The sequence below is a fragment of the Ambystoma mexicanum genome, chromosome 5q (genome assembly GCF_040938575.1).
Source record: "Ambystoma mexicanum isolate Mex_15411 chromosome 5q, UKY_AmexF1_1, whole genome shotgun sequence".
Taxonomy (NCBI): domain Eukaryota; kingdom Metazoa; phylum Chordata; class Amphibia; order Caudata; family Ambystomatidae; genus Ambystoma; species Ambystoma mexicanum.
This window is the reverse complement of record NC_090933.1, coordinates 82,959,934-82,974,713: the sequence shown is the minus strand read 5'-3', so window position 1 is coordinate 82,974,713 and position 14,780 is coordinate 82,959,934. Positions and strand designations below refer to the sequence as shown.

Genomic DNA, 14,780 nt, shown 5'->3' with positions numbered 1-14,780 from the left:
GAGAAGGTCCTTCTTCTGGATTTTCTCCGAAGCCTTCTCCTACCAAGTCTGGGTTGTCTTCCAGACCTTCCTCCTGGTTCCGTCCCTCTTCATCGTCCATAAAATCATCCTCCTCCTCCAAGTAATGTTCCTCCCCAGTGAGGTCATACACACTATGGAAGTCTGAGGCTGTGTCCTGTCTCGGAATTTTGGCCCTGGGGTCCTCCTGAGGCCCTTCTCTTGTTCTCTTGGGAGTGGGAGGGTTCTGGGTATTCATAAACCTCTCCATTCTTTCCATGCAGAGATGGAGCCTTTCCATGGTTTCATGGGGTGCCCCTGAGCGGTCTAGCGGGGCAGAAATAGTGTCCTGTAGCTGAAAACGGCTCGACCTCTCCCACAACGTCGAGGAAAGTGTCCCGTCGCCCTCCGAAAAGCCTTCAGGTGTGTCGGGGGTCCCTCGACTGAAGGGGGTAGTCCCTGCCTTTCTTCGGGCTTTTTCGGCGTGTCTTTCGACCTCTGCGTAGCGCTCAACGTGTCTTTCGGCGTACGCTTGTGGGTGTCGGCTACCACGATCCTCGCCAAGCTCTCAGCGACTCGTTTATCAGCGGAGGGCTGTGGTTTCGACGTCACGGGTGTCGATCGCTCTACGGCGGCATGCGCTTTCTGCTGATGCGCGCCAGCCGATGATTTGGGGGCGGCGCCCTTATTTGCCAAAAGCCCAGTCGCTGGTCGCGGCTGCGGTTGCGAGAGGGGCTTCGAACCTGAACGGTCCGAGGAGGCCGCCGGTGGAACCTGCGTCTCCTTGGGCGCTGATGCTCTCTTCGCCTTCGACGAAGAAGAGCCATGGGTTGTGTGCTTATGTGTGGACTTGTGTGCGTCAATGTCGCCGGGGTGTTCATCCCCATAAGCAGGGCTTGAGCCGAGCCCGTCGGGGCCGGGGACAGACGACGAAGCGCGTGAGCGCTCTTTAGGGGGGTTTTCGACTTCCGTAGCAGAGGTCCTGTTATCACGTTCCTCGTCACTGTCGGAGGTAGCAACGGTGGGTGAAGCATCGGCCTTCGACATAGCGTAGGCCGCCCACCTCTTGACCCTACGGTCTTTTAGAGTCTTTGGCTTAAGAAGCCGACAAGCCGTGCAACCCTCCTCTTTGTGATCGAGGGGCAAGCAGCGGTTACACCGTGAATGCTTGTCCTTCCAAGTAAACTTGCCCTTGCAAAGCGGGCAAAACCTAAAGGGTGTCCTCTCCATAGCCGAGGCAATAAATTGTGATAACCACCCCAAGGGAAAGGAAGGGGAAAAGGAAAGGCATTCTTAGAAAGAACCAGAGATGTCCCACGACCCCCACTCTCCCTACCGTATAAGGCCTGCGAGGCCAGGCCACGTGTTCGGCAACGCCGAAGGATCTCCTCCGCTCGTCCCCTCCGTCGAAGATCTTGCTCGGCGGAGACAGCTTCACAACAGCGTCGAGGGAGGGATCGATATGTTCTATATTAAATAGGAATAACGACCAAAGGTCGAGGAGATGAAATCTGCAATGTCTGCAATGTCTCTCGAGGAGCTCCGCGTAAGGGAGACCAGTAGCTGGGCGGAAAAAAACAATCTGAGGGACCTCGACGCGTGAGGGATTGTGGGTACAACGCACGTCACTATAGGGATAGTGTTTCAGACACGCCTTGTCGACGTCCCCTTTTCGACTATGAAAAACAAAATGCAATACTCCGCAGTGACCACTGGATGTCGGACCTATGCACAGCATGTGATTCTAAGCAGATTAACAAACATCAGAAATATATATATATATATCTGCTGTAACTTCCCAAATATGTCGTTAAAAAAAATCAGAGTAGAATTTGAAAAGTCTAAGCTGCATTTTCGGCTGAAAAATATGCCTGCAGATTTGGACTTTCTCTAGCCAACAGTTGTTTGCATAACATGAGTTTCCATTGTGGTATGTCTTGAAATCTAACAAGTCTCCAGCTCAGTAAAGCCTCAAGGCCTAGGTGGCAATGCCACGGGATATTTATCACAGTTAAATACGTTTCTGCAGTTTTGAGTTTAATAAAATAAAATGGTTCGTTGGTCTTCCTTGTCTTCAATTGCCAAGTTCAAATATGTTTGACGTAGCATGGTGCCTGTATTGTTCTAATCGCTTGTTTGGAATTTTCATGGACAAACAGTCCGGTTAGTCTGTCACATCTATGCTTTCAAGTTCCACACCTCTTTGCACCACAAGTTTAAGATGCATTTTCAAGCACATTGTGTGTGTGGACTACCTCGGGGGAACTACCCAGATAACACCCGGACAAACATACCATGGGTCATGGAGGCATGCATTAGGTATCTGTGTATGATACAGGCCATTGTCTTTCTGGTTCTCCATTTAGGACAAAAGTATTTGGTCATAGTGACATTAGATATCCTAGTATCTTACCTGCCCTTCTCTTGTCAATCTTTTATCATTATTTTTTTACTCTATTTTATATTTCGCTTATTATTCTTTTATTTTATGTCATTTATTTGTATTGCTTGTTTAAGATGTTGAGTAACCTGATGAAGTGAATCAGTACTTTATAGTTAATGATATACTTACTTGATATCTTATTAGTGCATTCTGTGCTTTATAAGTTTGTTAAACCTATGCTTTCTGGTTCATTATCGCTCCAGATTTTATTGATGCCAAGAGATGGTGACATACTTTTGTCCAAAATTAAGTTGATTTTGTGGGTACCAATGAGTATGCCATGAAGGAGTGAGTGGGAAGCTCCCTGTGTCGCATCAGTAGCCCAAATGTGCTTTGATAGCCTGATTTACACGTTGCTTTGAAACAGTCTTATTTTGCCTGATAAGTGAAATCCATGTAGGTATACATTTATAAAAAGAACAAGAGTGTCTGTAAAAATCAGCTGCAATTAAGAGCTTCAACATCAGATGGCAGCGTGGTTGAAAGCACACACACCCACGAAGCAGCTTGACGAAAGCACCGAAGCAGCTTGACAAAAGCACGCAGAGGTAGCACTGCATTGACAGAACCAGAAGGCAAGGTCAATGCGGAATGGAGCACGCAGGAAGCTACTGCAGAAGCCAAGGAGGCTAACAGATCGATGGGGCGGAATCTGCCAGATTGGCCGTGTTACAGAGAAGCCAGCTAGGTCTGGATAAATGGCACTGTGGCTGCATTTCTAAGTGATTGGTGGCTTTTTATCAATATGTTTAGCTCCATTGACCTCTTTTAGAAGAATGTAGTGCATTCATTGATAATCATTATAGATTGCTTTCTGCTCCTGTTTTCGGGGAGCCTAAAACACAGAGCAGGTGTTTCAGCAGAGTACTTTACTGACCTGATTGAGGAATAAAGGGTAAATATATCTTCTAATATTTGTGCCTTTGTTCAGGTAAGAGAAGGGTATCGTCTCAACCAAAAATGGGTTTAAAAAAAGAAAATGTCTTATAGGTGTATGGTTTAAAAACAAAACCTTTACCATAACATATCAATGTATAAAAACAAAAAGAAAACACAATTCATTTGTCTCCTCTTTACATTACAAAAAAACAATTCCAAAATATACAGAAAAAAAGAAAAAGGAGAAAAAAGGAAGACTTGATAAACAAAAGAAGAAAAAGTAAATTCCAATCACGATTAAGGGAAAAAAGAAGAAAAAAGAGAAAAGAAATAAAAAAAGAAACTCCTCTAATCATAATTTGGGTCCATAAACTAAACGGGAGAATAAAAGTGTTCCAGTAGTTTCTTGAGTCGTCTTTTGAAATACATCCCTTGGTTTCTTGAGTGCCTCAGCCCTTAAGTCACCATGGATCTGATTTTTCTCCATATTCCACCAGCATTACAAGAGTGATATTCAAGAATGCCAGTAGAGCCAAAGACAAGGATGCTTTCGCCCCCACGTTAAACATAATCCACCATTTTTCTGCATCCAGTGCTGTGTACTGTGCCATGAATTTTCCCAAAGGTCGAGTATGTTCCTCCTTTAATGCAGGACAAAATAACACCAGATGTTGCAGCTTTTCGTTGGAGGCCACACATAGAATGCAGGAGAGGTTCCTCACTGCCTTCGGTTTTCTTACCTCTGTAATCTCCTTTCTAGGAAACGGTTAGCCGAAAGTACATAAATTAATGCCGAAGTTGATTACTCAGAAATGTAGGCAGGGAGCCAATCCTGCACCCTTGCTTCTGTGGTGGGCCTGTCATAGATTTTACATCTGTCCTTTGCCTCCATCGAATTAATCCAGTCCAGATCCATCAATTGTTTCTTCACTTTTTTCTTCACTGAGGTTGGATTTCTCAGAAGGTCCTCTAGGGTGGCGTTTACAGACGCCAGTTGGGAGTTGCAGATCAAACTCCATTGATCCAGGAGGGCTTGGTCTTTCCCAACAGAGCTTTTTTCAGGGTAGCCATACCTCCTTCCCCTGGCGCACTCAGACATTTGCTAAAAAGTGCCAAGGACTTCCAAACGACTACTATGTAGAGCGAATTTAGACCCAGCTCTACTCTGATAGCTTGAATTGGGGTCGCATTTGGCAGGGCAAGTACCTTCCTCTAAAAGAACACTACATGTTTTGGCCATAAGCTGTGTGTTAGTGCCAACATTGCTTCCTAACCATACGTCAAGATGGGAGTTACTTTTTTACACTAAAAATCAATGATTGGTATCATTGTATATTTGCATTACCTCTTTAACATCAGTTTTGCCTGTGCTACCAAACAGTTCACCCTGCTGCATAGCGTGCTTTCATAGTGCACATCCATCTCGCTGTTTCCAATGTCCACACCAAGATATTTCAGAGAGGCAAGCTCTATAATCTAGAATGTGTGTTTTAAGATGGCCGAAATCGGTCTGTCCTAGGTTTCTGTAAATGCTGAGGTCCAACCACAACCAAAAGTATGGTAAAAGGCAGACATCTCCTCTTTGTGTGTGAATGCACATGGGTGATGGAGCAGATGATTGCCATAACCTATGGATGCAGCATAGTGATCTGCCTGATATAGTGGCCTGTGCTTTTCATTACAGCCCAACCTATTATAGAAACAGTTGTTGGCAAAGGTTGTTTTCATCATGAAAACCACAGCACTCGCTATTGATGAACAAAACACTGCGATAGGGAAACATATCTGTGATGATGTTTCAGTTCTAAATTACTCTCCATTATAAAGAGGGCCTCAACCAGTCCTGAAGGGTGTCTTGGGAACGTAACCTTTGCATTGGATACAGATGTTTTTACCTGGCAAGACAAGAAAAACAAATACAAAAAATAAAACTGTGAGATCTTCTACTGGCGGTGAGCACAGAGTCACAAGTCATCACCCTCGGTCTTACTCCGTCCAACCAAATCGCCTTTCCTCTTCCAGCAGCACACTACAAGTGTTTGTTATCTACAGTAATGAAAAGGAAAACCTCACAAAATGAATACTAGAAATATTTAAAACATGTAAACCAATAAAGTTGGTCAACTTTGTTGTTGCTCTTTCTCGGGCTCCTCGGCATCCACAAGAGCCAGAAATGAGTGACCCTGTATAAAGAGTAAAATCGACTTCTATAATCCAAGAACATTATCACAAAGTGTACTCATAATATTGGTCTTTGAGAAGATCATTCGTGTGAGGTTCAGGCCCATAAATGATTTGCACAAAGTAAACAAACAGCTGAGCTAACAATATTTTCATTAAGAATTTAAAATGTCTGTCTGCACTAGTACCACAGTTCAGGAACAGGAACGCCATGGTAAACCATACGTTGCTTCGGTAATCAGAGAAACCCCAAGCGAACGAGTAATGCAAGCATTGCAAGATTGCCTTTTTTGCCTCCAATGACAGGGGCTTTCACATCATCATCTGAAGGCGTGTGTTAGCACTCATCATTCTGTTCCAGTGAGCATTTCTGCAGGCACATAGGAATGTCTTCCTGTTCCCAGTAGGATCCAGGCGCTTGAGCAACATGCACCACCTCAGGGTGGAACATGTTGCAGGAGGTTCTAGATGATCACAGGTTGATGCATCTAGAACATGGAATCAGAAAGTGGCAACAAGTTAGCAGTTGTTCTGGTTGAAGTACCACATGGGGCCAGATGATGATTGGACCAATTTGATGCCCCACTGCATCCGCTCTGCCAGTGATACCTTAGGCGGCAGCCACCTGGTATTTCTCACATCAAAGGCAGCTTTTTCAGGGGATCTAAAGTGGCTGATAATTTACTGCGTGTGGGATGCTTGAGTTAACCAGGCTTATTCATTTTCTCCCTGTTGACTGACAAATTGGTCATTGGATGAGATGTTCATGACTCGACCCAGAGACCATGGTCGCCCATGAGCAGACACTTGATGTAAACTGAGCATAGGGATACACTGTTAACTGCAATGCACATCAAAGGAAAAGTTTGGAGTTTTCTCACAGACGTTTCTTCCTCAATTTGTGTTGTGAAAACACATGGAGGGAGAAGGGGTTCCTCACCTCATCCAAGCATCCCAACAGTCATTGATGAAGAGAATTGGGGGATGTGATAATTTGCCATGTTTCCAATGCGTGCAAGGTTTTTCATCTGTGAGACTGCTTATAGCTGTCCCTTTGTGTGTGTGTGTGTGTGTGTGTGTGTGTGTGTGTGTGTGTGTGTGTCCCTTTTTGTTTAGTTGAGCAGACACTTGATGTAAACTGAGCATAGGGATACACCGTTAACTGCAATGCACATCAAAGGAAAAGTTTGGAGTTTTCTCACAGACGTTTCTTCCTCAATTTGTGTTGTGAAAACACATGGAGGGAGAAGGGGTTCCTCACCTCATCCAAGCATCCCAACAGTCATTGATGAAGAGAATTGGGGGATGTGATAATTTGCCATGTTTCCAATGCGTGCAAGGTTTTTCATCTGTGAGACTGCTTATAGCTGTCCCTTTGTGTGTGTGTGTGTGTGTGTGTGTGTGTGTGTGTCCCTTTTTGTTTAGTTTTGTTTCAAGCAGAATGTTCTATAGGTGGTAGTATGCTTTCTCTACACAATGCAAAGCTTTGGCAGTGCTATCAGCCTAGCAAGGAGAGATCCCACATTGAACCCTAGTGCAAGTAACATCATACTAGGTTTTTGGGCTTACTACAGAGAGAGCAGAGCAGAGGCAGTCCACAAAATACTCTGTTGCAAAATAATACAAAATAAAACATTGTTAAAAAAAAAACCTGTCAGTGTAAAACTGTGTTCCAATCTTTTGGAGTTGCACTCCAGAAAGTCTCCAACATAAATGCAGTCCCAAAATAGTGATATGACATGACATTTATAACGCGCCTATACACAGCCGTTTTAAGGCGCAACGAGGCAAGGGAGGGTAAACAAAGGGAGGACAAAGACAACGATCTTACTAGGCCTAGTGACATTGAGATCGCCCAGTGCAGAGGAGAACGGAGGGGAAAAGTGCCAGGGGAAGGGGAGGAAGGGCCAGTGTAGGACACAGGATCAAAAACAAGTAGTGCAGCCAGCAGGTGGCAGTGCAAGGGTTAAGCAGAGGCAGCAAGTGTCTGATAAGTGCAGGTAAAGGGAATGTAGGAATGCATATACAGACCCACGTGCAGGGTTGCCAAGAGGCAGTGCAGGTGTGCAACTAACTGGGCGGGCAAGGACCTGCATAAATAAACAACTTCTAACCAGGTACCTTACACACAGTACAAACTGTTGAACGGTTATATAAAACATGCACCTTTGTCAATTTGTTTTAATAATTTAAAAATACGAATGCATTGTTACACTACTATGGTTTTAAATGTATATTGTTAGCAAGAATAAATGTTACTCATTTTATTTCAAAATGAACATGTATGATTAATATGTGCAAGACGCCAGTATCCTGCAGCAAGCCCACTGTCTCCCTCCTCCGAAAACGATATGATTTTGCTAGCGATAAGTAAAACTGTACATTTTCAATGGTTGTTCTCTCGGGTCTGCAGTTTTTTTTACAAGTGTTCATAAAGATTACCGGAGGCTGAAAAACATAAATGTTATGGGAGCTAAGATTTTTTTCGTAGCAATGATATAAAATGGGAAGCAATTTGTCTTTATCGCCACATCCATAAAATGCTCCATTTACTCCAAAACATCCATCTACAACGATGTTTAGTGTTCCCAATCATTTTCTTTCCATTCTGTTGTCTGCACAATACATTTCTGAGATTTAAAATGCAATGTATACTCTTCTTTTATTTTCAGGCCAAAAATCACTAAAATGGACTTCAAAAAAAGCAAGCTGACACTTGTGGTTGTAGAAGATGATGATCAGGTAGCACGTTTAAATGTACATATTTGTGGATTTTGGAAGGAAACTACCAAGTGTACCGGTTTTATAACTTTGTTTAACTTCTCATTTAGGGGAGAGAACAGGAGCATACATTTGTTTTCCGGCTAGACAATTCCAAAGTGTGCAAGCATCTCTGGAAGTGTGCAGTGGAACACCATGCATTCTTTAGGTTGCGAACGCCAGCCAACAGTAAACCGGATAGGTCTGACTTCATACGCCTAGGATCCCGCTTCCGATTCAGGTATTTCAAGTTACAACGTGGCCCACTCTTTTAATGCACCGTCCTTTCTGTCCTCCTTGCTGGAACTGCAAGTTGACATAATGCAGGGAAACACTGGGCCGGTGCTGCTCTGAATTTCCTGTTGCAGCAATAAACAAAAAAATCAGTGTGCAAATGTATTCTCTCATGTGCATCTGCCTCCATCCCAAGTGATAGAAAATGGTCCCACTTGAGGTGGCCGCTAGATTCTTTTTCAACAATTTACACTGCGAGAAAAATCAGGGTTTGCATGTCAGTCCTCTGTGATATATCACTCCTTGCTATCGGTGTGCTTTACATCCTTTGTTCTACTGATGTTTGTGATTTGGAGTTTGTATAGAATCCCAGAAAAGATGGACACTTTGCGCCACCTATTTGTAGTGTGATGTTTAAATGGGAAAAGAATCCAAGTGCAGAATCGGAACCCTTAGCGCAGGACTCTATTGTTTGTAGGGGGGCTGCCACAAAAGTTAGTGGTCCGGAGTGGAAGGAAAGGGCTTCTATCAAGGCTAAAGATCACCTAGCATGCAATAGAGCAATAAAGCTGGTTGCTAAGCGCTCAAACACTGTTAAAGCTTGTGCACAGGCAAAAGGGGAAGCCTCACCAAGGGATTCCTGTGACGAGCATGTCCAGGTCTCCTTGCCCATTGTGTACACATCACAACGGGAAGTGTGGTATGCAACCTTAACAGGTGTGTTTTAGTTGCCATAATTACATTTAGATATAGTACTGACATTGATCTCTTCTCTAATAGAGCACACACAGTTACCTCACAATTACATACATGCAGGAAAAAACAAGCTGAGGCTGTCAACTCTGCAAAGCATTGTGGGTACACTCCTACTTGTGGATTGGGATAGTATGACTGGCCCACCCCTGTCAACACCTTACTTTCACTTTGTTCTAAACAACTGTGTACTAAACATCTTTTAGTACTTCTAACCAACCATTACATGGCATACTATATGTACCATGTGATTCTAAACAGGTACAAGCTCCTGACAGGCTATTAATGGTTTGGAACATTTGTTGTATTGTTAACACATTTTGTCAGTTTTGGGTTCCCATCAACTAGTCCTGCACCTCCTCCTCTGTAGTCTGTCCTCTCCCTCACGTTCTCCTCTGAAGCAGAAAAAAAGGCGGGATCACAAGCACCCACTAAAAGGGTTTGTGACATCATTATGAATGCATAATAATGTCACAAACCCTGTTAGCATGTTCTTGTGATCCAGCCTTTTGTTTCTGCTTCAGAGGAGAGTGTGAGGGAGAGGACAGACTACAGAGGAACAGGTGCACCCCTTCCCATGATTGGTCTACTGGATGCAGGCACAACAGTCTAGGAGCAGGTGATGATGCCTAGTCTGACCTTCTAATAAGAAGGTCAGGCAAGGCATCATCGGTCCCCTGTGCGTACAAGACCAATAAGCCATGGTCCAAAGACAAGTCAACATTTGACCTTTCCTTTTCTCTGTCATTGACCATCCTGACATTTCCTCTGTCATTGACTATGCTGACTATATTTTAGCCCATCAGATATCTCAGCAAGTTAATCACTTGACACCGAAATCTCAATGCAACTTGCAATCACAGGTTTGAATACCAAGAGGTCCAACTTCACTCTTCATGTACCCCTGGTCAATGAATTGATTACCATTAATTTGGATAACACCATCAATTCTTATAGCTCCTAGAAACAGAAGGATTACAACATGAAATGATATAAAATCTTATTATTATCTGAATAGATAATGTGCCTCCCTAGGCTTCACACCTATTGTGTCCACTCAAACTGATATCTGCTCAAATGAACCCATTTGCCAGCAGTCAAATTTCTTGGCTCCATTCAGTGCCATCTTATTTAATCGGGGTTCAGCTTTTTCATTGACAGATGTTTATGCTAGGCCAGTTTGTGACGTTGCTGCTACACTTTTCTCCACCCTGGGTACCCAGCAACCCATTTGCAATCCAAGATACAGCTACCACTGCATGTTTCTGGTATTCTTCGCAACATGCTGCTAGTTGCAGCTAATGCGAATGGCACTTTCATTTGACCCAGAAAACTTCAGAAAGCGATTGAACACCAACTTGACTCAAACTACCAAATTAGTGAATCAAGAAGCATGATTTAATTTCATAAACTGTTTGATATACCTCTACTAGTCACAGAATCAATACACCATCACCAAACATCATGTCTGCAATATTTGCATAAACAATTGGTGAACTGGATGAAAAAGGAAGGACTTTGTTGGACGACCACTTGGTTCTTATTGGTTAACCTGCTCTTACTGTTGATGAGTTCAGTTTCCCATTTGTACTCCAGGAAATGTATAAGAATAATAAATGTACACACCTTGTCCTCAAATGCAATAAACATTGCTGAAAGCATTGACTGATAACCATGTGTCTCTTTTTAAGTGGAAGGACAGAATACCAAGCAACACACGCAGGCCGATTACGAAGAACCAGCACTTTTGAGCGACGACCTAGCAAGCGTTATCCATCAAGGAGACATTCCACATACAAAGGTTATTTTTATACATTACGCCATTAATTTATTATCAGTCTACCGTAAGTTGTTTTAGTCAATTCTGGATACAGGCAGGTCAGACCACTTAGCTGCTGTTTCTAGAGAAGCAACATATGTAATATAAAAATACCTAAGCTGCTTGATCAGCTCTACAGTCAAGCACACAATCGTGTCCCCCTCGTTGTCTCTCAACACTCCTTTTGTCTGCCACTTCCAACTGCTGTACATCTTACTAGGAGTATTAGCTTGATAAGCGTAGGAGATGGGTTGCATCCCGGCATCCCAAGCTTTTCCCCAAGGCTCCATTCTAAAAGTAGCATTTTGCTGAAGTTGATTATATGTTTTACCTTGTGGGAGTGTTGATTCCAGGGTTGTGTGAGTGGCTTTCTAAATCTTCTATTTTGTTTGCATTCCTCAGAAGCCATGTTAAATGATGACCTTTATTACCATCCCATGCTTATTGTTAAATGGGTGGGTGGTCAAATTATAGTGGTTTCTACTCTTTTTTTACTAAGTGTATTGCTTTGTTTTATTGTTACTGATAATAAAAAGGAGGTTGGTGGCCTGCTGCCAACAAAGTTAAATAATAGTGAAGTGTGTTATTGGCCTGGGAAGAGTATGAAATAGAACCTTAAACTGAATTTGACTATGGGCACAGTGTGCTTACGGAGCCCTTTATGTATTCAAGAAAAAGGATGACTAAGGTATGTTGTAGTGGGAGAGAGTGCGTAACGTTTTAACATACTATGCCAGAGAGTCCCTGGTTTTGTTTGCAGCTTGTTAGAATCACACACAATTTTTCACAAAACACTGCAATATCCCAAGCAGAAATAAAATAACTGGCCCTTAAATTCAATGTGTGGTGGAATAAAAATGACTTTGGGGAGGGGAGAGAGAAGTGGATGTCAGGGTTTTACTCCAGGCTCTAAGGTGTTTGTAGTCTGTATTTATTTGGTAGGCTGTATGGTGCTACAAGAAGTGCCATACATAGAACAATTTTACAGGTAGGGGAGGCAGTCCCCTTCAGGTGGCCTTTAATAATTTAATGTATGGTATTGTTGAGGGCGAGCTATGTACTGTAGCGATAATGCATTGGAACTATATATCCTGGGAAAGTGTTATTTGGTGACAGGGAGGCATACTTAATATAATATTGTACAAGAATAGAATTTAAATATAGTTTCTCATCGCACTAGGGCATACTGGCTGGGTGATGTAGTGGTGGTCAAGGGTGCCCCTTCGCAGGTTTGCAGGTGGACCTACTGCCAAGAAAGTCAAATAAGAGTTACTAAATAGTTCCATGGATTTGAATGACTTTGATTCCAGATGAAAGAGCGTTCGAGTAATAGGAGGCCAGTAGGGAGAAGGAGTGCAATGAGGAGGCAATGCAGGGGGGCGAGGGACTAAGAGGTTGTTGAAAGTTGAGGAGCAGAGGGCCCAAGGGTTGGGAGTACAAAGTGATGCAGGTAGCAAGGTACCAGGGGACAGGGCCGTGAATAGATTTGTAAACGAGACGTAGATACATGAAAAGCAAGTCATTTCATATTGAAAGTCATCTGGCATAATGGTGGGGGGGGCTGAGGTGGGATAGGATTGATGATTGCGAGTGGCATAATTGAGTACTTTGTTGAGGGTAGCAAAAGAGTAGAGGGGAGCCACATTAGCAGGGTAGATCAGCAATCTCATTTTCAAAGGAGTAGGGTGGAGATTAGTATTTTGGCCAAGTGGTAGGTGAAGTCGGACAAATTTGTTTTCTAAGACTAGCAGCAGTGGCAGTGAAGTCGCTGTCAAAAAGGACCCAACGCTTGTGAGCCTTGGGTGACGCAGTGAGGAGGTCGGGAGTAAAGGTGTTAAGGGATAGCAGAGGGGGGGTTGGCATTAGAAGCCAGGCGAAATAATTTCTCTCTTGGAGGAATTTAACATCAGGCAGCTCGAGCCATCCATTGGCGTATGGCGGAGTGACTGCTAGTGTGGCAAGAGGGGTGCACAGATGTAAATGTACACCCAACCCAAAACGATTTTTAGAAATGAAGGCACAGATGCAAAGCAGGTCTGTCCTTCAATGCCAACTCCCTTCGCATTGCATATGCGAAGGGAGGTGGCATGGAGAGGGTAAATGAGACTGTTTGCATGTCTCTGAGTGTGTACGTGGTGAGGGTGAATGCTATGCTATGGGCGGGAAACAGAGGCGTTGAGGGAGGTAACTCCCCTGAATTCTAAGGAAGGTAACAGCATGGGAGAGGGTGGGTTGAGGTGGGATCACCTTCTTGGCGGGGTTTAGCTGGGTGTTGGGGCAGTAGAATGTGATAATGCGGCCTTTTGAAGATCACACAACTCAGCCGAAATAAATCTGTCTTTTTTGTATTTGTTCTTCAAAATGCAGAATTATCACATAGAACCCAGTATAAACCTTGCCATACTGTTGACCTTGTTCAGTGCAATAGCATTCAATGGGACAGTACTTGCAGGGCCTAATAGTGCAGAGCTAATGGGATTCTATACGTTTAAAGAGACAAAACAGCACTTCTCAGCAGAAATGTGTAATCTATTTTCTACTAGTGCTGCCATATTTGAAATGGGGCAATGCTGGTGGTACTCAGCTCGCTAAACAGAGCTTCTATAATTGTAATAATATGCTTTTTGTTGAGGCAATGCAGTTCATCTTAAAGGATAGTTCCGGGACTTTTTTTTTATTGTCCCTACGGGTCGGCCATGTGTTTGTAAGCATAAATCGGTAGATCGTAGGAAACTTTCCTATGGACCTTACCCGACTTTTCGCCCATTATCGCACTCGAAATCAGCCTCCATTTTGTGATAATCCTATCATTCCGCCGCATCGACCTGGCTCACCTGCCTTTGCGGCACTAAATCAAATCCCCCGCCCCTGAAACAGACTTTATCAAAACATTCATATTCCCCGCCTCTATCCGTGACGTGACTGAGCTGCGTAGGCAAACGCGCCCAGGCGTCTTCTACGCGACTCCACACAGACCCCGGAAATCAACACAGATCAGCTCACAATACAGCGCACCACAATTCGGAATATGAAACTGTACTTTGAAATCAAACCGCAAGATTGTAAATGTGGTAAAGTACATTTATTTGACATCAAATGTTTAGAGAATATTCAGCGATTTGCATTTTTATTTGCTCATGTTCCAAAAAGTTCGTATTGAGGAACGCGATGGTCCTTTGCTGTACACAGGGTCTTAGAGCATCTCACAATACAGCACCACAATTCGGAATGTGAAACCGTGGTTTAAAAGCAAACGGCAAGATTGTACATTTGGCAAAGTACGTTTATTGGACATCAAATGTTTAGAGAATATTCAGCGATTTGCATTTTTCTTTGCTCTCGATCCAAATTAGTTCGTCTTGAGGGAAGCGATGTTCGTGTGCAGTACACAGGGTGTTGGTTTACGATAAAAATAAGCTCTTCTGTCGCACTGATAATCGCATGGCTGTTCCAACAACGAGGCACTAGGCCACCACAACGGTAGGTATGTTGCATCTAACCGTTAGTACCGCGTAAGGGCATACTTGTACTTGGCGATCGTCCCATAAAATGGTTAGGGTGGTAACGTTGTTCACGCGGAGAAGCAACTGGCGGCTGTAGAAGCCGTCCGCCGGTGTCTGGTACTCGTGACACAGACAGTAGTGAATGATGTACCTAAAAACATAAAAAATGAAATTAGTCTCACCATCAGATCCTTATTAAAATTATTCATTT

General features: G+C 43.5%; 1 protein-coding gene across 1 annotated transcript in view; it reads left to right on the top strand.

Moving 5' to 3' along the window:
- Positions 1-14,780, top strand: part of EPB41L4B (erythrocyte membrane protein band 4.1 like 4B) — a 950,447-nt gene that overhangs the window by 864,618 nt on the left and 71,049 nt on the right. Inside the window, exons 10-12 of the mRNA XM_069620555.1 lie at positions 8,173-8,242; positions 8,332-8,501; positions 10,939-11,048. Coding sequence (XP_069476656.1) covers positions 8,173-8,242; positions 8,332-8,501; positions 10,939-11,048 — 350 coding nt within the window. The remainder of the gene's footprint in view (positions 1-8,172; positions 8,243-8,331; positions 8,502-10,938; positions 11,049-14,780) is intronic.